Source organism: Heterodontus francisci, chromosome 7, assembly GCF_036365525.1.
Source record: "Heterodontus francisci isolate sHetFra1 chromosome 7, sHetFra1.hap1, whole genome shotgun sequence".
In the NCBI taxonomy this organism is placed as follows: Eukaryota; Metazoa; Chordata; class Chondrichthyes; order Heterodontiformes; family Heterodontidae; genus Heterodontus; species Heterodontus francisci.
The window spans coordinates 68,114,385-68,132,665 of record NC_090377.1 but is presented as its reverse complement, the minus strand read 5'-3'; the positions used below and the strand labels follow the sequence as shown (position 1 = coordinate 68,132,665).

The following is an 18,281-nucleotide window of genomic DNA, read 5'->3' as shown; positions in this document are numbered from 1 at the left end:
TGCCTCGAGGTGGTCTCCCAATGGCAGACCGGGGCCCCAGCACTATAGGCAGGCTTTGAAGTCCTCCCCGTTTATCTGGTCACAACTATGGCCACAGACCACCGTGTGGAGGGGCTCCCCTCCACAATGATGGCCTGGCAGCTGTGGCCATTTTTTAATTTAAACTTTTTAAGAGTTGCTGAGAGGGTGCCTCCAGATGGAGGGGCCCTTCTCTCTCTTACCTGAAACAGCAGACTGCAGCTCCTTCTGAGCTGAAGGGCCTCCCATTAGCACTCCAGCTTTGAAAGCCCACCCACTGTCAATAATTGGATGGCGAGCATGCCCTCTGGCCACTAATTGGCCAGTTCAGAGGAAGTCACTGCCAGGTGACTGTTCCCCACAAAGTGCAGGGTCACGACCCCCATCTGATCCGACTTCAAGAAATCAAACCAAAAGAATGAAAATGGTGAGTAGATGTTCCAAACCTGCTGTTGTGCTGGAGGGAGGTTAGGAATATTGGTGGTGCAGTGGAGCAGTGAGGCTGTTTGAACAGTGCTGCTATTAACACAGGTATGGGGATCTGCAGCTTATAGTGACAAGCGACATGTAGCTTCGAAATGTCTGACAGGATCAGTAATAGCTTGCAAAAGGGAATTATATCAGTACTTGAAGGAAGAAACAAATTGCAGGAATGTGGAAAACAGCTAGGGACTGGGTCTAATTTGATTGCTCTTTGAAAGAGCCAGCATAGATTTGATGGAATGAATGGCTTCCTTTTGTGCCGTAGTATTCTAAGATCCTATTCTGTTGAAGATGGTGAGAGCTTCAGATATTGGAGACAGTGAGGACTCTGGGTGTGAACACTCCAATGCTGCTTCTTCTGCAGTACTGGAAATGCTAGTACAAACTACTTATGCAAAGCTGGATTTTCAGCAATTACAGTGAAAACGCAGCAGCGAACCAGGATGAACGTTGACCATGACACGCACATGTGTACTTGTCAAAGGCATCTCCACACCTTGACTGAATTGTTGCTCAGCACCAGCAACACGTTTCACATTAAAAAAAACAAAAAATAATAATAAATATATTTGGTTAATTGAACAGCTAATTTTTATACAGAATACATGCTCGTGTTAAAGGGAGTCCCTGGAATTTTTATAACAAGGGAGGGGCATCTCAGAAGCATGGATGATCTGCACCTCAACGCCTTTACCCACCTTTGCTCCATATCCTATTGATACTGTTACCTAACAAAAAACTACCAATCTCAGTTTTGACCCAGCCTTTTGGAGGAAAATCTTCAAGCCAAGGAAAGTGCAAAACAACGGGCTCAGGGTTCAGGTAGGACTGTGAAAGTAGGAGGCGAGAATAAGACATAGGGGAAAGGGCAGTTTGGAAGGGCAGGAAGGGGATGGCAGAGTGGGACGGGGGAAAAATACAAGGCTCTTCCCTCTGGTTACCATTGGACTTCTGCCAGCAGTAGTAGTGAGTCACAGTGCTGCTGCACTGCAAGACCAGTGAGGCAGGCAAACAGGTGAGTGACTGAGTGAGACCAGTTAAGCAGCCAATAGTGACAGACAGAAGAGACCAATGGCCAGAGAGCCATTCAAAAAAGAAGAGAGTCACAGCATCAACAATACTGCCACTAAAAAGAGGTTAGCAAGCAAATCAAGTCCCAGGAGTTTCACCCATGCTACTCAGCAAAAGCAGGAGTGGGGGGAACAGTAAACATGGATTTCTGTTATCACTGAGGTGAGTACAATGGACTTCCTTGTTTTACCTTTCGCAATATGTCTGCCATTCTCTTGGCAATCTACTGCTACCATGCCACCATGTGGTGAATGATAAGTATTGCTGTTAGAATTGGCAGAAAAGGCTTGAATATATTTGTAATGTTTGGTGGCATAATGTTACATTCACAGTGCCACCTATAGGTACCATACCAGTAGAATCTTGAGATCTCTGACCATTTTTAATATATAATAGATATATGTGTCTGCATGTATATATCTATATGCATAGGCATATTGTAAACCTCCAGTGGTGTTGCTCACAGGAACTTGGAATATATGTTTAATAAAAAGGTGTGTTATCTGGTGAAGAAATTATTTTGGTGGTATATTTTAGATATTTTTGGGAATGAAGGAAACATTATTTAATGTAATGCACAATTATCAGGGCCATTCATTTCAGTCAAATTGCATAAAAGGCAAGATACTGCAGTTGCTAGGAATCCAAAATAAAAGCAGAAAATGTTAGAAACACTCAGCAGATCAAGCAGATTTTCCATGCTTCCATCCCTCTCTACTATTCTGTTGTAACCATTCACACATCCTCTGGACACATTTTTTGTTTCTCTAATTTCTCTCATTATCTCCTTTTTTTGCCTTGCACTATCCTCACTTCTGTCACTTAGTCATCTCCTGCCCTCCGTTCAATCACAGGCCTCTCTGTTTTGCTTTACTCCACACCCTTTCCCTAACTCTGTATCTGCCTATAAGGTAACATCTGTAACATCCTCCAGTCTAATTCCATGTTTATTACATGGTATTATGGGATTTTTGCCAGTCATTTAGAGATTGAATTCTGACACTGTATACATTGTTGCATGAAAACCATAAATGATTATTGCTATTACATGCTCTATTTTTGTCTGATTACACTTTTGTGAAGTACGTTAAGACATTTTTCTACATTAATGGCACTATATAAAGACAAGCTGTTTTTGTTGTTTTTCCTTTACCTATGCTTATGGAGCCCAAAACTTCTGTGTGGTTATACTATATAAAACATGTATCTATATAATATAGCACCTTTAATGTAGTAAAATGTCCTAAGTGATTCACAGGAGTTTTTAATCAGATTAAATTTGACACAAACCATGCAAGGAGATATTAGGACAGTTGACCAAAGGTTTGGTCAAAGGGGTAAGTTTTAAGAAGCATCTTAAAAGAGGAGAGACAGGTAGATAGGCAACCATCATTACCCGCAGGAATGACAATGGTTGCATAATGTTCCTACACATAAAGACAGAATTTCAGTTTTCCGATGAGTAAAACAAATAATAGATTGTTTAAATCCAGAGATTTGAAAAAAAAAACAGCACTTCTTTGGTGGGGGGGGGGGGGGGGGGGTCATTAAAAGGTGCTACAGGTGCTTAATCAGTACTGACCATTATGTCTGGTGAGTTTCTGCTTGTTTTGGTTCTCTCTCACACATACCACATAGTCTTTTCACTTAGAAAAGGAAGATTTTGTGGCAGGAGTGAAAAATTACTGCAACCATTTGTATGCCAGTAAGGAGGGCAGGTCACATAAGGGCACCCTGCATTGTTAGAAACATAGAAGCAGAAGTGGTCCATTCAGCCCCTCAAGGCTGTTGTACTACTCTATTAGATCATGGCTGATCTGTACTTCAACTCCATTTACCTGCCATTGCTCCATATCCTTGACACCATTATCTCATAGTCATGAATATCAAGTCTGCATGGAACAATAAACTTGAGGAATGGATGAAAATAACTCAATAGTTATAAAAATCTATAGGCAAATATACTTTGCCACAAAGTAAGAACAGCAGTAAAGGTGTGAAAATGACTGACCTGTCTCTCCCATTGTACCCACCCCAATAGATGAAAGCACTGTGTGAGAAAAAGCTCCTTTAACAATTTTGAATTATTACAATAATTAGGGGTAATATATGCGAAATTTGGAGAACCTGAAAACACAACTTAAATTTGGGTTTGTTCAATTTGAACTTTGGGTTTGTTCAATTTGTTTGGCCTTTCTAAGGTTGAAGTACAAATTAACAGAATACTGAAAAATACAACTTTAATTGATTCAAAGCTAGAAATGAAGACTCATCATGAAATGAAATGGCGAGATAAGCATTACCACAGAATGCATTGCACATGGAATCAAAATATGTTTCACAGAGAACTTTGCAACACTCCACAATACCACAAAATACAAAAATATGGAGAACAGGAGTCATATCAGAAAATCACTCAATTTAACAACAACACAAATATTATGAGAGTATAGTCCACAACTGGCATACAGAATATATAGGTATATATTGATGTCACAATCTGTCATTTAATTTTTATCACACTAGTAAGAGAGAGAATAATCCAACAAATCAAACAATTCATGACAGAAATACAGAGTACACAGAATGAAACAAGAAAGCAGATTATCTGTGTGGAGCTTCTGTATATACCAATTGTTGGTGTTCCTAGTCAGCTTTATGCCATTAGACTATTTGTGTAATAAGGCCTGTTGAATCCATATAAGATGTAATATTAATAAAGTAGACCTTCATTTTCTGGTGTTAAACACACCTTAAGATTGTGCTTGTGGTAAAACTTGCTTTTCTGTGTCTCCTAAACTTCAGATAGCATTAGAGAGGGTATTTTGGTACATTCATTCAACACACACCATCTTAATATACTGCGGATAACTGGAAAAAGTTTTGTCTTTCTACATCACTTTGGACATCACTTTGCCTGTGATTATTTTTTAATCAAACTCCTAAAATTTACCATATATATCAGTGGGTAAAGTTAAATTTCAAGAACTAAATATATTCTCTCTCTTCTGAACAGAAACAAACATTCAGGGCACCTGGTAAAACATTTATCAGTATACTACATCTAATATTAGAATCTGGGCATCTGTTTTCAGATCTTGCTCAAATATGGACTTAAAGCTACTCTGGAATATCTGTAGGTAAAGATATTGATAAGTTACTAATTACTACAAGGGCAATAAGTTCTTTAGTCTTACTTTGGCAGAAATCCTGAATTCACCATATTCCTTCATAAGATCCTGAGTTTCTTCAGTAGTTTCCCCAGCAGAGGTATGGGTGGAGAGGTAATACTCGCCTGTTTCTTGGATCCAGTCCAAAGCCTGTTGGGTGGAGAGGAAATAACAATAATCTAAATGTTCTACTGAAAACGGCAAAGTTCTCTCCTCAAGGTCAGTGGCATCAAATTCTTTTAGTCTTCCTCCCATCATTCATTACATCATAAAATAAAGCTGAAGCTACACAAGAAACAAATGAGAAATAAATCACACAGGGCGCAGCTCTCTGTGTAAAACATTGTATTAAACTTTGCAACTTATTGCAGCAAGTCCTCCCCTCTCCTTACAACTAGTGACCAAAGCTTTACAGAAAGAAATGAAAACAAACAAAATATGGAAGTTATAAATGTTACTGTGCTGTTCTTTGGTGTGCGCTGGGAGCACATATCTCAAAAATTTGCATTCTCAGCCTGGGATCTGCCATCTATACCCCTTAGCTGGTATTATTAATAGTAGATCCCATGGAAAATCCATGTTCAAAGGAACTTTTGTTTTTTGAAACGGGAAGCACTGTTAGCATGGACTTCAAAGAAAGCAAAGGCTTTACCAAGGTTTCAATCTGATAACAGGCACTGAAAGACATGATCAAGCTGGTGAGGTACATAACACATACCTGTTTGGCACTTCTTTCAAACACCACATATTGTTGGCATTGATCTAGTCTCCTCTTTTTCATTGTCCAGAAATGAAGAACCCTGTTCTCTCTCTGGAGTAGCTCACTCAGAATAGCTGCACAACAAAACAACAACATTGTCACTTTCTCAGATTCTGACAGCGTGGGAGACTATTTTTCCAGTGTTAGACTTCTACTACATTTTTTCGTACACTCAGAACGATGAAAGAAGATTCAATCGCGCTGTAGTGAAATATGAACTGTCATCAGGAAGTTCAGTGGCAGAAGACAAATGTAAAAGTGAAAAACATTTTCACGAAGATGTGAAGTGCCAAAGGGTGGATCACTGAAAATTTGTCCAAATATACCTATCTGGATGACAACATTCACGGAGGCAGTTTTCAACAGCAGGAATTTCATTTACGAAATTATATACGATAAAAAACCCATAGTATAAAGAAGGCAAAATCAACAACACTAACAAGACAACAAAACAGAATCTAAGTGTTGGCCATCAATCAAAAGGTACAAAATCATTATCTTTATTCTTTTAGCTGACGAGCTGCTGGGTGAAAGCAAACATCGCCGCTTTTCTAAAATAACACTGGCAAATTACAAGTGAACCATTCAGCCTTTCTAGACTCAGACTCACCTTTTACTTGCTGCTCAGGACCTCTTGTGTGAGCAGCCACACCAGGCATACTCACATTGTTCCTGTGAATGTACTTCAAAAATACCTCAGCATTCCTGCGCGCAAGGGTACAAGCCTGTGAACACACAATAAGGAGATTATTTCTGAGAGCTCATCAGCATTCATATTTCCCTCGAACTGATCACACCAGCCACTGCTGCACCTACTCATTCAGTGTTTGCCATATACGTTAGGCAGTAGGGGCGATTTACAAGGCAAGGAAATAACAGCTGCCCCTTGGATACCCAAGGCCTGTCAGATGACATGTTCAGGAGCACCTTTAAATGGGCACCCAGCCCAAAACAGGCAGGAAGTCACTTGCGAATGCAAATTGGGTCCTAAGCCAGTTGTAGGAACCCATTTGCAATTTTCAAGCAGAAATGGCTGGTGCGCATGCCATGTGTGCTCTGCCCATTTGTACCGGGTAGTGAGCAGCCGAAACAGCAGTCCTTCAAGCGACTGCAGAAGGCCTCCAAAAACAGCCTGGAACATTTTTGGGAGGAATTTTTGAGGAAATGCCCTTTCTGGGCCCACAAATAAATTGCGACCTGCCACCTGTAACTGAATAGGCCTCATCCCATATACCTCTCTCATTTGCCCCCCACCCCCAACCTTTTACTACCAACTGTCAGCTTGGGTCAACCGTGGAGGCCCAGGATTTTCCATTCCCCAGTTTGGTGAGATGCCCACCAGCATTCAATGAGCACTGGGCAGCTTGTTGACTATATTCTAGCGAGGCCTGAACCCGAAAATAATTCAGGCCTCCCTCCCAGCTCACTGGGTTGGTGCCATCGATGCCCTGCCAACTTTCTGTCTGTTTTCGGTGAAACAACAACAAAAACTTATGTTTATATAGCGCCTTTAATGTAATAAAACATCCCAAGGTGCTTCACAGGGGTATTATAAAATAAAAGATGACACCGAGCCACAGAATGATATATCAGGGCAGATGACCAAAAGATTGGTCACAAAGGTAAGTTTTAAGGAGTATCTTAATGGAAGGAAAAGAGGTAGCGAGGCGGAGAGGTATAGGGAGGGAACTGCAGAGCTTAGGGCCTAGGCAACTGAAGGCCCAGGCCCCCAATGGTGGAGCGATTAAAATCGGGGTGCTCAAAAGGCTGGAATTAGAGGAGCGCAGATATCTTGGAGGGTGGTGGGCTGGTGGGGGTTACAAAAATAGGGAGGGGCAAGGACATGGAGGGATTTGAAAACAACGATGAGAATTTTAAAATCGAGGCATTGCATAACCAGGAGCATGTGTAGGTCAGCGAGCACAGGGTGATGGGTGAATGGGATTTGGTGCTAGTTAGGAAATGGGCAGCAGAATTTTGGATCACCTCAAGTCTTTGGAGGGTAGAATGTGGGAGGCTGGCCAGGAGTGCATTCAAATAGTCAAGTCTGGAGGTAACAAAGGCTTTCAACAGCAGAAGAGCTGAGGAAGTGGTGGAGTCGGGTGACGTTACCAAGGTGGAAATAGGAGGTCTTAAAGATGGCATGGATATGTGGTTGAAAGCTTATCTTGGGGTCAAATATGATACCGAGACTGCGAACAGTCTGATTCAGCCTCAGTCAGTTAGCAGGGAGAGGGATGGAGTTGGTGGCAAGGAAGCAGAGTTTTTGGTGGGAACTGAAGACAATGGCCGGGATCTTAACGGCACGGGGTGAGTCCCGACATCAGGACCAAATGCAGGACTTGAGCACGTGTGGCCAGATGGTGGGACTGCAGCAATTTTACCACCAGGGTCAATTAAGAGTCCTTTCCGATGCCTGCAAACTACTGGCGGCCTGATAAAATGGCTGCCTATAGGCCAATTAATTGGCTTAATTGGCTGCCTATCTCTGGTTAGCGGGCAGCCAAGCCACTGCCATTCCCGCCGCTGGGAATATCCCTGGCATAAGCACATTGGGCTTCTCTTCCAATGCCTTTCAACACCATTTTCCCACTCCTCCCACCTCCCATTCTGTCTCCAATGGGCTGGTAAAATTCCAGTCAATGGTTTCAGTCTTCCCAATATTTAATTGGATGAAATTTCTGCTCATTTAGTACTGGGTGTCAAACAGTCTGACAATTTAGAGTCAGTGGAGGGGCTGAGAGAGGTGGTGTTGGGTTCGAGCTGGGTGTCATCAGCGCACATGTGAAAACTGAGGTTGTGTTTTTAGATGACGTTGTCAAAGGGCAGCTTGTAGATGAGAAATAGGAGGGGACTAAGGACAGGACGTTGGGGGCTACCAGAACTAATTCTGTGGGATTATTGATGGCAATTTTCTCTGGCTACCATCATAGATAGACAAGAGTCAAACCAGGTGAGTGCAGTCCCATCCAGCTGGATGACGATGGAGAGGCATTGCAGGAGGATGATGTGATCAATCGTGTCAATGGCTGCAGACAGGTCGAGGACATGGATGAATAGTTTACCTTTGTCACAGTCACTTAGAATGTCATTTGTGACTTTGATAGGAGCCATTTTGGTACTGCGGCACAGGTGGAAACCTGATTGGAGAGATTTAAACATGGAGTTTTGGGAAAGATAGGCACGAATTAGGGAGGCAATAGCACATTAAAGCACTTTGAAGAGGAAAAGGGGATTGGAAATGGCATAGTAGCTTGCAAGGAGGATAGGGTCAACGGTTGGCTTTTTGAGGAAAGGAGTGATGATGGCAGATTTAAAGAGAGAGGAACAGAACCAGGAGAGATCCATTAATAATGTCAACTAATATGGAAGCCAGGAAGGGAAGCTGAATAAGAGAGGAGGGGGAGTTGCACTATTGATTAGGGAGGACATCACGGCAGTACTTAGAGAGGATATCCCAGGGGGAACGTCCAGCAAGGCCATATGGGTAGAACTTAGAAATAAGAAAGGAGTGATCACTTTTATGGGATTATACTATAGGCCCCACAATAGTCAGAGGGAATTGGAGGAGCATATATGTAAGGAAATCACAGATAGGTGCAGGAATTATAGGGTTGTAATAGTAGGTGATCTTAACTTCCCTAATATTGATTGGGACTGCCTGAGTGCTAAGGGATCAGATGGGGAAGAATTAGTTAAGTGCGTCCAGGATAGTTTTCTGAAGCAGTATGTGGATGGCCCGACTAGAGAAGAGGCTACACTCGACCTCCTCTTGGGAAATGAGGCTGGGCAGGTGGTTGATGTGTCAGTGGAGGAGCACTTTGGGACCAGTGACCATAACTCTATTGGCTTCAAGATAGTTATGGAAAAGGATAGGACTGGTCCTCGGGTTGAAGTCCTAAATTGGGGGAAGGCTAATTTCGATGGCATCAGACAGGAACTCTCAAAAGTTGAATGGGGGAGAGGCTTTTTACAGGTAAAGGGACGTCTGACAAGTGGGAGGCTTTTAAAAGTGAGATAGGAAGAGTTCAGGGCTGGCATGTTCCTGTTAGATAGAAGGGCAAAACTGGCAAGTTTAGGGAACCTTGGTTGACGAGGGATATTGAAGGTCTGGTCAGGACAAAGAAGGAGGCATATGTCAGGTATAGGCAGCTGGGATCAAGCGAGTCCCTCGAGGAGTATAGGGATGTAGGAGTACACTTAAGAAGGAAATTCGGAGGGCGAAAAGGGGCCATGAGATTTCCCTGGCAGATAAGATTCTATAAGTATATTAAGAGTAAAAGCATAGCTAGGGAGAGAGTAGATCCCCTTAGGGATCAGTATGGTAATCTATGTGTGGAGCCATGGGAAATGGGCGAGGTCTTAAATGAATACTTCTCGTCTGTATTTACCGTGGAGAAGGTCATGGAAGCTAGTGAGTTCAAGGGAGGGAACAGCGATATCCTGGAGCACATCAACATTACAAAGGAGGAGGTGTTGGAGGTTTTGAAGTGCATTAAGGTGGATAAATCCCCAGGGCCTGACCAGGTGTATCCTAGGATGCTATGGGAAGCAAGGGAGGAGATTGCTGGGGCCCTGGCAGAGAATTTTGTATCATCGTTAGTCATGGGTGAGGTACCGGAAGGCTGGAGGATAGCTAATGCTGTGCCTTTATTTAAGAAGGGCAGTTCGGATAAGCCAGGGAACTACAGGCCGGTGAGCTTTACATCAATGGTGGGAAAGTTATTGGAAGGGATTCTGAGAGACAGGATTTATATGCATTTGGAAAGGCAAGGTCTGATTAGGGATAGTCAGCATGGATTTGTGCGTGGGAAATCATGTCTCGCGAATTTGATTGAGTTTTTTGAGGAGGTGCACAAGAGGATTGATGAGGGCAGGGTGATGGACGTGGTCTACATGGACTTTAGCAAGGCCTTTGACAAGGTCCCGCATGGTAGGCGGTCCAGAAGGTTCGAACACATGGGATCCAGGATGAGCTAGCCAATTGGATACAAAATTGGCTTGGTGACAGGAGGCAGAGGGTGGTAGTGGAGGGTTGTTTTTCAGATTGGAGGCCGGTAACCAATGGTGTGCCTCAGGGATCGGTGCTGGGCCCTCTGTTGTTTGTCAGATGTATTAATGACTTGGATGTGAATGTGGGGGCATGATTAGTAAGTTTGCAGATGACACCAAAATTGGTGGTATAGTGGACAGTGAAGAAGGTTGTCTAAGGTTACAACAGGATATAGATAAACTGGGAAAGTGAGCAAGGGATTGGCAAATGGAATTTAACGCAGACAAGTGCGAAGTGATGCATTTTGGGAAGTTAAACCAGGGCAGGACATATACAGTGAATGGCAGGGCCCTGGGGAGTGTTGTTGAGCAGAGAGACCTTGGGGTGCAAGTACATAGTTCCCTGAAAGTGGCAACACAGGTAGACAGGGTGGTGAAAAATGCGTATGGCATGCTTGCCTTCATCGGCCGAGGCATTGAGTACAAGAGTTGGGACGTCATGTTACAGTTGTACATAACATTGGCTAGGCCGCACTTGGAGTACTGTGTGCAGTTCTGGTCGCCGCATTACATTAAAGATGTGATTAAGCTAGAGAGGGTGCAGAAAAGATTCACAAGGATGTTGCCTGGTTTGGAGGGCTTGTGTTATAGAGAGAGATTGGATAGGCTGGGTATGTTTTCCCTGGAGCAAAGGAGGCTGAGAGGGGACATGATAGAGGTATATAAAATTATGAGAGACATAGATAGGGTAGATATCCAGAGTCTGTTTCCCATGGAAGGATGACTAAAACTAGAGGGCATAGATTTAAGGCGAGAGGGAGGAGGTTTAAAGGGGATCAAAGGGGTAAATTTTTCACACAAAGAATAGTGGGTATCTGGAATGAGCTGCCAGAGGAGGTGGTGGAGGGAGGAACAGTAGCGCCATTTAAGAGGCATCTGGACAGGTACTTGAATGAGAAAGGCATAGAGGGATATGGAATTAATGCAGGCAGGTGGGATTAGTATAGATAGACATTATGGTCGGCATGGACGCGGTGGGCCGAAGGGCCTGTTTCTATGCTGTACGACTCTAGGACTCTATGACTCTATGAGTGGTCAGTAGTTTAGTGGGAATAGGGTCGAGAGAGCAAGAGCAGGTTCTTATCGACAAGATGAGCTCAGGAAGGGCATGAGGGGAGATATGAGGGAAAGTAGAGAAGGATGTGAGTTCAGGGCTAGGGCATGGGGAAGCCTTAGAGGAAATGCGGCCCGCTGAGCTCGGGGAAGGGAGGGAAGTGGCAGAGGCAGCTGATCGGATGTTCTCAATCTTGCTGGCAAAGAAATCCATGAGCTCCTCACACTTTTTGGAGGTGAGGGTGCAGGAGATGGGGCGAGAGGTTTAAGAAGGTTTTCAGCCCAGTGCATCAGTGCAAAAGATAAGGCTGAAGCATTTGCAACAATCATCAGCCAGAAGTGCCAAGCTGATGATCCATCTCGGCTTCCTCCTGAAGTCCCAAGCATCAAAGATGCCAGTCTTCAGCCAATTTGATTCACTCCGCACGATATCAAGAAACGACTGAAAGCACTGGATACTGCAAAGGCTATGGGCCCTGACAACATTCCAGCACTAGTACTGAAGACATGTGCTCCTGAACTTGCCGCACCGCTAGCCAAGCTGTTCCAGTACAACTACAACACAAGTATCTACCTGGCAAGGTGGAAAATTGCCCACGTATGTCCTGTACAGAAAAAGGACAAGACCAACCTGTCCAATTGCCACCCTATCAGTCTACTCTCAATCATCAGTAAAGTGATGGAAGGTGTCGTCAACAGTGCTATCAAGCTGCACTTGCTTAACAATAACCTGCTCAGTGACATTCAATTTGGATTCTACCAGGGCCATTCAGCTACTGACCTCATTACAGCCTTAGTTCAAACATGAAGTCAATGGGAATCAGGGAGAAAACTCTCCGATGGTTGGAGTCATATCTAGCGCAAAGGAAGATGGTTGTGGTTTTTGGAGGTCAATCATCTCAGCTCCAGGACATCACTGCAGGAGTTCCTTAGGGTAGTGTCCTAGGCCCAATCATCTTCAGCTGCTTCATCAATGACCGTCCTTCAATCATAAGGTCAGAAGTGGGGATGTTCACTGATGATTGCACAATGTTCAGCACCATTTGCGATTCCTCAGATACTAAAGCGGCACAGTGGCGCAGTGGTTAGCACCGCAGCCTCACAGCTCCAGGGACCCGGGTTCGAGTCTGGGTAATGCCTGTGTGGAGTTTGCAAGTTCTCCCTGTGTCTGCGTGGGTTTCCTCCGGGTGCTCCGGTTTCCTCCCACAAGCCAAAACACTTGCAGGTTGATAGGTAAATTGGCCATTATAAATTGTCACTAGTATAGGTAGGTGGTAGGGAAATATAGGGACAGGTGGGGATGTTTGGTAGGAATATGGGATTAGTGTAGGATTAGTATAAATGGGTGGTTGATGTTCGGCACAGACTCGGTGGGCCGAAGGGCCTGTTTCAGTGCTGTATCTCTAATCTAATCTAATCTAAAGCAGTCCATGTAGAACTGCAGCAAGGCCTGGACAATATCCAGCTTGGGCTGATAAGTGGCAAGTAACATTCACGCCACACAAGTGCCAGGCAATGACCATCTCCAACAAGACAGAATCTAACCATCTCCCCTTGACATTTAATGGCATTACCATTGCTGAATCTCTCACTATCAAAATCCTGGGCGGTTACCATTGACCAGAAACTGAACTGGAGTAGCCATATAAATACCGTGGCTACCAGAGCAGGTCAGAAGCTAGGAATCCTGCGGCGAGTAACTCACCTCCTGACTCCCCAAAGCCTGTCCACCATCTACAAGGCACAAGTTAGGAGTGTGATCGAATACTCTCCACTTGCTTGGATGGGTGCAGCTCCAACAACACTCAAGAAGCTCGACGCCATCCAGGACAAAGCAGCCCACTTGATCGGCACCCCATCCACAAACATTCACTCCCTCCACCACCGACACACAGTGGAAGCAGTGTGTACCATCTACAAGATGCACTGCAGCAATGCACCAAGGCTCCTTCGACAGGACCTCTAGGGTTGTAATCTCTGGATTACTCCCTGTGCCACGTGCCAGTGAGGCTAGAAATAGGAAGATAGTGCAGCTAAACACGTGGCTGAGCAGCTGGTGTAGAAGGGAGGGTTTCAGATATCTGGACCATTGGGCTCTCTTCAGGGACAGATGGGACCTGTACAAGAAGGACGAGTTGCATCTAAACTGGAAGGGCACTAATATCCTGGCTGCAAGGTTTGCTAGCGTCACTCGGGAGGGTTTAAACTAGCGTGGCAGTGGGGTGGGAACCAGAGCAGTAGGACAGCTGGTGAAGTAAATGAGGAGGACATAGTAAATAAGGCCAGTAGGACTAAGAGGTAGAGCAGACAGGGAGATGTTGCTGAGCACAGCGGGACTTGTGGTCTGAAGTGCATTTGTTTCAATGCGAGAAGTATAACAGGTAAGGCAGATGAACTTAGAGCTTGGATTAGTACTTGGAAATATGATATTGTTGCTATTACAGAGACTTGGTTGAGGGAAGGGCAGGATTGGCAGCTAAATGTTCCAGGCTTTAGAAGCTTCAGGCGGGATAGAGGGGGATGTAAAAGGGGTGGGGGAGTTGCATTACTGGTTAAGGAGAATATCACAGCTGTACTGCGGGAGGACACCTCAGAGGGGTCATGCAGCGAGGCAATATGGGTGGAGCTCAGGAATAGGAAGGGTGCAGTCACGATGTTGGGGGTTTACTACAGGCCTCCCAACAGCCAGCGGGAGGTAGAGGAGCAGATATGTAGACAGATTTTGGAAAGATGTAAAGGTAACAGGGTTGTAGTGGTGGGTGATTTTAACTTCCCCAATATTGACTGGGATTCACTTAGTGCTAGGGGCTTGGATGGGGCAGAATTTGTGAGGAGCATCCAGGAGGGCTTCTTGAAACAGTATGTAGATAGTCCAACTAGGGATGGGGCCATTCTGGACCTGGTATTGGGGAATGAGCCCGGCCAGGTGGTCGAAGTTTCAGTGGGGGAGCATTTCGGCAGCAGTGACCATAATTCCATAAGTTTTAAGGTACTTGTGGATAAGGATAAGAGTAGTCCTCGGGTGAAGGTGCTAAATTGAAGGAAGGCTAATTATAACAATATTAGGCAGGAACTGAAGAATTTAGATTGGGGGCGGCTGTTTGAGGGTAAATCAACATCTGACATGTGGGAGTCTTTCAAACGTCAGCTGATTAGAATCCAGGACCGGCATGTTCCTGTGAGGAAGAAAGACAAGTTTGGCAAGTTTCGGGAAGCTTGGATAACACGGGATATTGTGAGCCGAGTCAAAAAGAAAAAGGAAGCATTTGTAAGAGCTGGAAGGCTAGGAACAGATGAAGCACTTGAGGAATATAAAGACAGTAGGAAGGAACTTAAGCAAGGAGTTAGGAGGGCTAAAAGGGGTCATGAAAAGTCATTGGCAAACAGGATTAAGGAAAATCCCAAGGCTTTTTATACATATTCAAAGAGCAAGAGGGTAACCAGGGAAAGGGTTGGCCCACTCAAGGACAGAGATGGGAATCTATGCGTGGAGCCAGAGGAAATGGGCGAGGTGCTAAATGAGTACTTTGTATCAGTATTCACCAAGGAGAAGGACTTGGTGGATGATGAGCCTAGAGTCTCATTATCAAAAAAGAGGAGGTGTTGGGTGTCTTGCAAAGCTTTAAGGTAGATAAGTCCCCAGGGCCTGATGGGATCTACCCTAGAATACTAAGGGAGGCAAGGGAAGAAATTGCTGGGGCCTTGACAGAAATCTTTGCATCCTCATTGGCTACAGGTGAGGTCCCAGAGGACTGGAGAATAGCCAATGTTGTTCCTTTGTTTAAGAAGGGTAGCAAGGATAATCCAGGAAATTATAGGCCGGTGAGCCTTGTCAGTGGTAGGGAAACTATTAGAGAGGATTCTTCGGGACAGGACTTACTCCCATTTGGAAACAAACAAACTTATTTGCGAGAGACAGCATGGTTTTGTGAAGGGGAGGTCGTGTCTTACTAATTTGATTGAGTTTTTTGAGGAAGTGACAAAGATGATTGATGAGGGAAGGGCGGTGGATGTTGTCTATATGGACTTTAGTAAAGCCTTTGACAAGGTCCCACATAGCAGACTGGTGCAAAAGGTGAAGTCACATGGGATCAGAGGTGAGCTGGCAAGATGGATACAGAACTGGCTCGGTCACAGAAGACAGAGGGTAACAGTGGATGGGTGTTTTTCTGAATGGAGGGATGTGACGAGTGGTGTTCCGCAGGAATCAGTGCTGGGACCTTTGCTGTTTGCAGTATATATAAATGATTTGGAGGAAAATGTAGCTGGTCTGATTAGTAAGTTTGCGGACGACACAAAGGTTGGTGGATTTGAGGATAATGATGAGGATTGTCAGAGGATACAGCAGGATATAGATCGGTTGGAGACTTGGGCGGAGAAATGGCAGATGGAGTTTAATCTGGACCAATGTGAGGTAATGCATTTTGGAATGTCTAATGCAGGTGGGAGGTATACAGTAAATGGCAGAACCCTTAGGAGTATTGACAGGCAGAGAGATCTGGGCGTACAGGTCCACAGGTCACTGAAAGTGGCAACGCAGGTGGATAAGGTAGTCAAGAAGGCATACGGCATGCTTGCCTTCATCGGTCGGGGCATAGAGTATAAAAATTGGCAAGTCATGTTGCAGCTGTACAGAATCTTAGTTAGGCCACACTTAGAATATTGCATGCAATTCTGGTCGCCACACTACCAGAAGGACGTGGAGGCTTTGGAGAGGGTACAGAGGAGGTTTACCAGGATGTTGCCTGGTCTGGAGGGCATTAGCTATGAGGAGAGGTTGGAAAAACTCGGATTGTTTTCACTGGAACGACGGAGGTGGAGGTGCGACATGATAGAGGTTTACACAGTTACTAGGGGACATAGGTTTAAGGTGCGAGGGGCAAAGTTTCGAGGGGATTTGCGAGGCAAGTCTTTTACACAGTGGGTGGTGAGTGCCTGGAACTTGCTGCCAGGGGAGGTGGTGGAAGCAGATACGATAGCGACGTTTAAGAGACATCTTGACAAATATATGAATAGGAAGGGAATAGAGGGATATGGGCCCCGGAAGTGCAGAAGGTGTCTGTTTCGGCAGGCATCAAGATCGGCGCAGGCTTGGAGGGCCGAATGACCTGTTCCTGTGCTGTACTGTTCTTTGTTCTTTGTTCCTTCACTGACACTGGGTCAAAATACTGGAACTCCCTTCTTAACAGCACTGTGGGTGTACCTACCCCACATGGACTGCAGCGGTTCAAGAAGGCAGCTCACCACCACCTTCTCAAGGGCAATTAGGGATAGGCAACATCCTAGCTGGCCAGCAACACCCACATCCCAGGAATGAATTGAAAGAAGTCAAGACAAGATGCCGGGGGTTACCTTTGTATTACAGGATGATCCTGAAATAGAGAGCAGTATTCACATTCAACAGCACGACCTAACAGTGCTTTTATGTGGTTCAGCCAGATCTGGTGGTGAATGGCTAAACCAGATAAATGCCATATCTGTTCAGGTCTTGAACTTAAGGGAGTGGAGATGAGGGTGGTACCACAGGGAACAGCCAGGGTGAGAGAGAGTTATGGTTTTAATAGGGACCAGGGCATCAAAGGTGTGGTTGAGCAGATCTGTAGCTGCAAAAATGTCTTGGTGAATGGAAGGCCAATGGCTAGACACTTGGGATTGTGAAATTGCAGTGGTAAGTGAATTGGAGTTCGAGATCATCTCCAATGTGCTTATTTTTCTGAAGCAATTAATTCATGCTAATTTGTCAAACTGGAACTTAAAGGTGCAATATATTTCAGGGTAAGTGAAGGAAATTGAAATTTTTAATCAATTTGTACTATACTTTGTGCTTAATGGAGTGAGGGATGGTAGAAATGTCACTGCTGGAGAATGGAAAAAATGCAACTTTTTGTACCAGTATTAGCAACGAGCACATGCCAATTGCAGCATCAAAGCACCTGCATTGTTCCAGATCCACACATCTCTTACTATGGTGATATGCAATCCACAGACAGTAAGTCAAGCACAATTCACAATTTTTTTAAAGGCCTGTCAACCAATTCCTGATTGAACAAAAACTCACCAATATATCCAGCTGATCCACCAATATAAAACAAAAATAACAACCAGACAGGCAATACTGCCATTTCTCTCAGTGCAAGTGTAGTGTTTCCCTTCCAAGATGAACATTTTTCACTCACTGTCTTCACCTCATTTATATGTGGTTCTATATTTACTGGGAGGAATTGTTGCTTTGGACCTTGGACAGATAACTAAAAACCACATTAAAATGCTGACACAAGGGTTCTAAGACTGAGCATGTTCATTGCCTGGTCACAGATTGCACATGACACAGGAAGAACAGCAACCATGTGACTCTCTGAATAGTCCCTCCAAATTCCCAACCCAAGGCCCTGGCTCAACATTTTATTTCAATCTCTGGTCAGCAGTCCTCAAGGTTCTCTTGATATTTTTTAATCTTCCCTAAGTGCTCAGTGGACACCTCTTTTTGCAGTTATAGTCTGCCTTCCTTCCAGAAAGCTTCAAACCTTAATTCTTTTGCATTGACCTTGAAAGTGCTGCTCCCTGTCTCACTAGGTTCACTTTCCAGCTCACTTGCTATTGCCAATCTTGGCTGCAACACTTCCATTCTGTCCATTGCTACTGTAGTTGTGCACATTGATCATTGGGGAGAACCT

The 18,281-nt window shown here is 44.5% G+C and overlaps 1 protein-coding gene across 10 annotated transcripts in view; it reads right to left on the bottom strand.

Annotated features, from left to right (window-relative positions):
• The window catches only part of kalrna (kalirin RhoGEF kinase a), a 980,827-nt gene that overhangs the window by 382,956 nt on the left and 579,590 nt on the right, over positions 1 to 18,281 (bottom strand). For all 10 annotated transcript variants that reach the window (XM_068035342.1, XM_068035333.1, XM_068035338.1 and 7 more), the window contains exons 19-21: positions 6,113 to 6,227; positions 5,461 to 5,576; positions 4,770 to 4,892 (exon numbers count right to left, since the gene is read on the bottom strand). In XM_068035342.1, coding sequence (XP_067891443.1) covers positions 4,770 to 4,892; positions 5,461 to 5,576; positions 6,113 to 6,227 — 354 coding nt within the window. The remainder of the gene's footprint in view (positions 1 to 4,769; positions 4,893 to 5,460; positions 5,577 to 6,112; positions 6,228 to 18,281) is intronic.